Here is a 3,202-nt window from a genome sequence, read left to right as displayed (position 1 = left end):
GCCAGCACCTCAGGGGGGTCGGGGGGCCTGGGGAGGAGGCGGGGGGCCGGCAGATCCCCAAAAGAGCCCCGTAACATGGCGGTGACCCGCTGCCGGTCCTCCTGGCGCTGCCAGGCCGCCCCACTCTCTGAAAAGGCACCGGGTGGTTGGAGCAGTTCAAGGGGGGACGGGGGGGCCCCCACGTACACCTCCCGCTCCGAAGCGGTGAAGATCAACGGGGGGACGGCGGGGGGCGAGGCGGGCAGGCAGAGGGCCAGGCAGCGACGGGCGGCATCCTCTTCCTCCTCCTCCTCCTCCGAAGATGGGGGTCTGGGGGGGGCGGCCGCCTCCCCAGCACTGTCCTCGGGGGCGGTGAAGAAGCTGGAGTCGGTGCGGGAGCGGGAGGTCTCCAGCAGCTCCGGGGATGACTCCTCGGAGGAGGCGGTGGCAGCGTCCCACTCCTCGGGGGCTTCGCCGACTTCCCCAGGGGGACGCACCATCGTCCCCCGCGCCGAGGGACACATGGTCACCGGTGGCTCCGGGGACTCGTTGGCTGAGGCCGCCCCATCCGCCAGTTCCTCGTCGGCATCGCGAGGGGATGCGTCTTGCGGTGGGGGGGACTGTGCCACGACGCCGGCTGGCCGGCTGGGCATCACCAACAGTGCCAGGTTGGGGTCAGTGGCCGCGCTGTCCAGCTCATCCGACAGGCTGGGTGTCACCAATGGCACCAGGTCGGTGGCTGCGGTGGCCGGCTCATTTGGCGGGCTGGGCATCACCAATGGCACCATGTCAGTGGCCACGGTGGCCGGCTCATCTGGTGGGCTGGGCATCACCAATAGCACCATGTCGGTGGCCACGGTGGCCGGCTCATCTGGCGGGCTGGGCGTCACCAACGGCACCACATCAGTGGCCACGGTGGCCGGCTCATCTGGCGGGCTGGGCATCACCAATGGCACCATGTCAGTGGCCACGGTGGCCGGCTCATCTGGCGGGCTGGGCATCACCAACGGCACCATGTCGGTGGCCACGGTGGCTGGCTCGTCCGGCAGGCTGGGCATCACCAATGGCAGCATGTCGGTGGCCACGGTGTCCGGCTCATCAGGCAACCCTGACGGCACTGGCTCAGCCGCCATGGTGTCCGGCTCATCCGGCAGGCTAGGTGTCACCAACGGCACCAGGTCAGTGGCCACGGTGTCCAGCTCATCTGGTGGGCTGGACGTCACTGATGGCACCAGGTCAGAGTCGGTGGCTGCAGTGTCCGGCTCCTCTGGCAGGATGGGCATTACCAACGGCACCAGGTCGGTGGCCACCGTGTCCGGCTCATCCGGCAGGCTGGGTGTCACTAAGGGCACCAGGTCAAGGTCAGTGGCTGCGACATACATCTCATCCTGCGGGCTGGGTGTCACCAATGGCGCTGGGTCAGTGGCCACCGTGTCCGGCTCGTCTGGTAGGCTGGGTGTCATCAATGGCACCAGGTCGGTGGCTGCCACGTCCAGCTCATTTGGTGGGCTTGGCGTCACCGATGGCACCAGGTCAGGGTCGGTGGCTGCTGTGTCCAGCTCATCCGGCAGGCTGGGTGTCACCGACGGTGCCGGGTTGATGCCCACGGTGTCCAGCTCGTTCGGTGGGCTGGGTGTCACCGACAGTGCCGGGTCAGCGGCCATGACGTCCAGCTCATCGGGGCCATCGGTGGCTGCCAGCTCGTTGCTCCCTGCTCTCACGGTGCCAAGGTCATCATCACCGTCACCATCATCACTGTCACTCCCAGGGCCACTCTGTGGCTCCCCGTTGGCCGGTGCCGTGTCGTCCCTCCCCAGCCCATCGGTTTGGGGGTCCTTGGGCTCCCCAGAGCAGAGGCCGGGGGGCTGTAGGACGCTGTGGCTCACCACCGGCTCTGTGCCGGGCCCCTCTTCCAGCACTGCCATACCGGAATCATCCTTCACCACCGGCTCCTCCTCGGCACCCAGCATCACCGCCGGCTCCTCTGGGAGCTGGGGGGGCTCTGCTGGGGGACACTCCCCCAGGACAGGGTCCGGCTCCCACAGGACATCAGGCTCCAGGGCTGAAGCCTCCTCCAGCTCCGAGGAGGAAGATGAGGAGGTGAGGAAAGTCTCACTGTCTGGCTCCACGCCACCTTCTCCAGAGGGTGCTGGGGGGGTCTCGCTGCCATCCTGCTCCTGCGTACCCGGCTCCATCCGCTCGGCGCTGAGCTCATCCCCACCAGCGTCCTCCACGCCGGGCGCCGCGCTCACTGGCTCCTCGCCGTGGTGGTGCTGCAGGGACCCCTCCAGTGAGCCGGAGCCAACTGGGTCCATCCCGGCACAGAGGTGGAGCTCGATGCCACCATCCCCAGAGGTATCGGTGCCGGGGGGAGCGGTGGCGGTGCCGGTGGACCCCCCCTCAGCCCCCACGGCATGGCGCTCGGTGCCGTAGAGCCGCTCGTCCTCCTCGCCATCGTAGGCGGCCGAGTCGGAGGAGGCAGAGGTGTCGTCGCGGAAGGCGAAGGACTCGTCCACCCCCTCGGTGATGGAGGTCTCCGACAGCGAGCGCAGGAAGGAGGCTGAGGTGCTGCCGCCCTCCTCCTCCTCCTCCTCCTCCTCTTCTTCTTCCTCCTCCTCTTCTTCGTCCTCCTCATCCTCCTCCTCACCGGAGAGGGGCAGGGGTGCCGTGCCATGGGGCAGCGGGGTGATCTCCACCGCCTCGGCCTGGAAGAGCAGGCTGCCGCGGAAGGGCAGCAGCGCCGCCGGGATCAGGCCCGCGCCGGGCAGCCCCTCGCCCCCCGACACCTCCCATTCCTCATCCTCCTCTTCCTCCGGCGTCTGTCCATCCTCATCCTCCTCATCCTCCGGTGGAACGAAGGGTCCGTCTTCATCCTCCTCCTCCTCGGGAGACGGCGGGGTGAAGGCAGGGGGGTCCTCCAGGCAGGCGGGCGACGCCGGCACGGTTTCGACCTCGGCCATGCCTTCGGCCTCGGCCGCCGCCATGGCTTCGGCCTCGGCCACCAGGTTGGGGGAGCAGGACGGGGAGGTGCTGGCGGTGCCGGAGGAGCCCCAGCTGCCCCCCTCGGCCGTCATGTAGGACCCGGAGGGGGACGTGGGGGGGGAGCAGAGCCCCTCGCTCTCCCCGTCCGTCTGCTCCTCGGGGGGGGCAGGCGGCAGCCGGGACCCCCCGACTCGGATCGGGGTGGAGGGAGCCGTGAAGAAGAGGTCGGGGTCCAGGCTGG

General features: G+C 69.2%; 1 protein-coding gene across 1 annotated transcript in view; it reads right to left on the bottom strand.

Annotated features, from left to right (window-relative positions):
• NACAD (NAC alpha domain containing) overlaps positions 1-3,053 on the bottom strand; it is a 5,371-nt gene extending 2,318 nt beyond the window's left edge. The window contains exon 1 of the mRNA XM_010563343.1: positions 76-3,053. Within this exon, the coding sequence (XP_010561645.1) occupies positions 76-3,053 (2,978 nt within the window). The remainder of the gene's footprint in view (positions 1-75) is intronic.
• Between the last annotated feature and the right edge of the window lie 149 nt (positions 3,054-3,202).

The sequence above is a fragment of the Haliaeetus leucocephalus genome, unplaced genomic scaffold (genome assembly GCF_000737465.1).
Source record: "Haliaeetus leucocephalus isolate CR32 unplaced genomic scaffold, Haliaeetus_leucocephalus-4.0 Scaffold0, whole genome shotgun sequence".
Taxonomy (NCBI): Eukaryota; Metazoa; Chordata; class Aves; order Accipitriformes; family Accipitridae; genus Haliaeetus; species Haliaeetus leucocephalus.
Note: the sequence above shows the minus strand (reverse complement) of the source record. Positions and strands in the feature narration are given on the sequence as shown.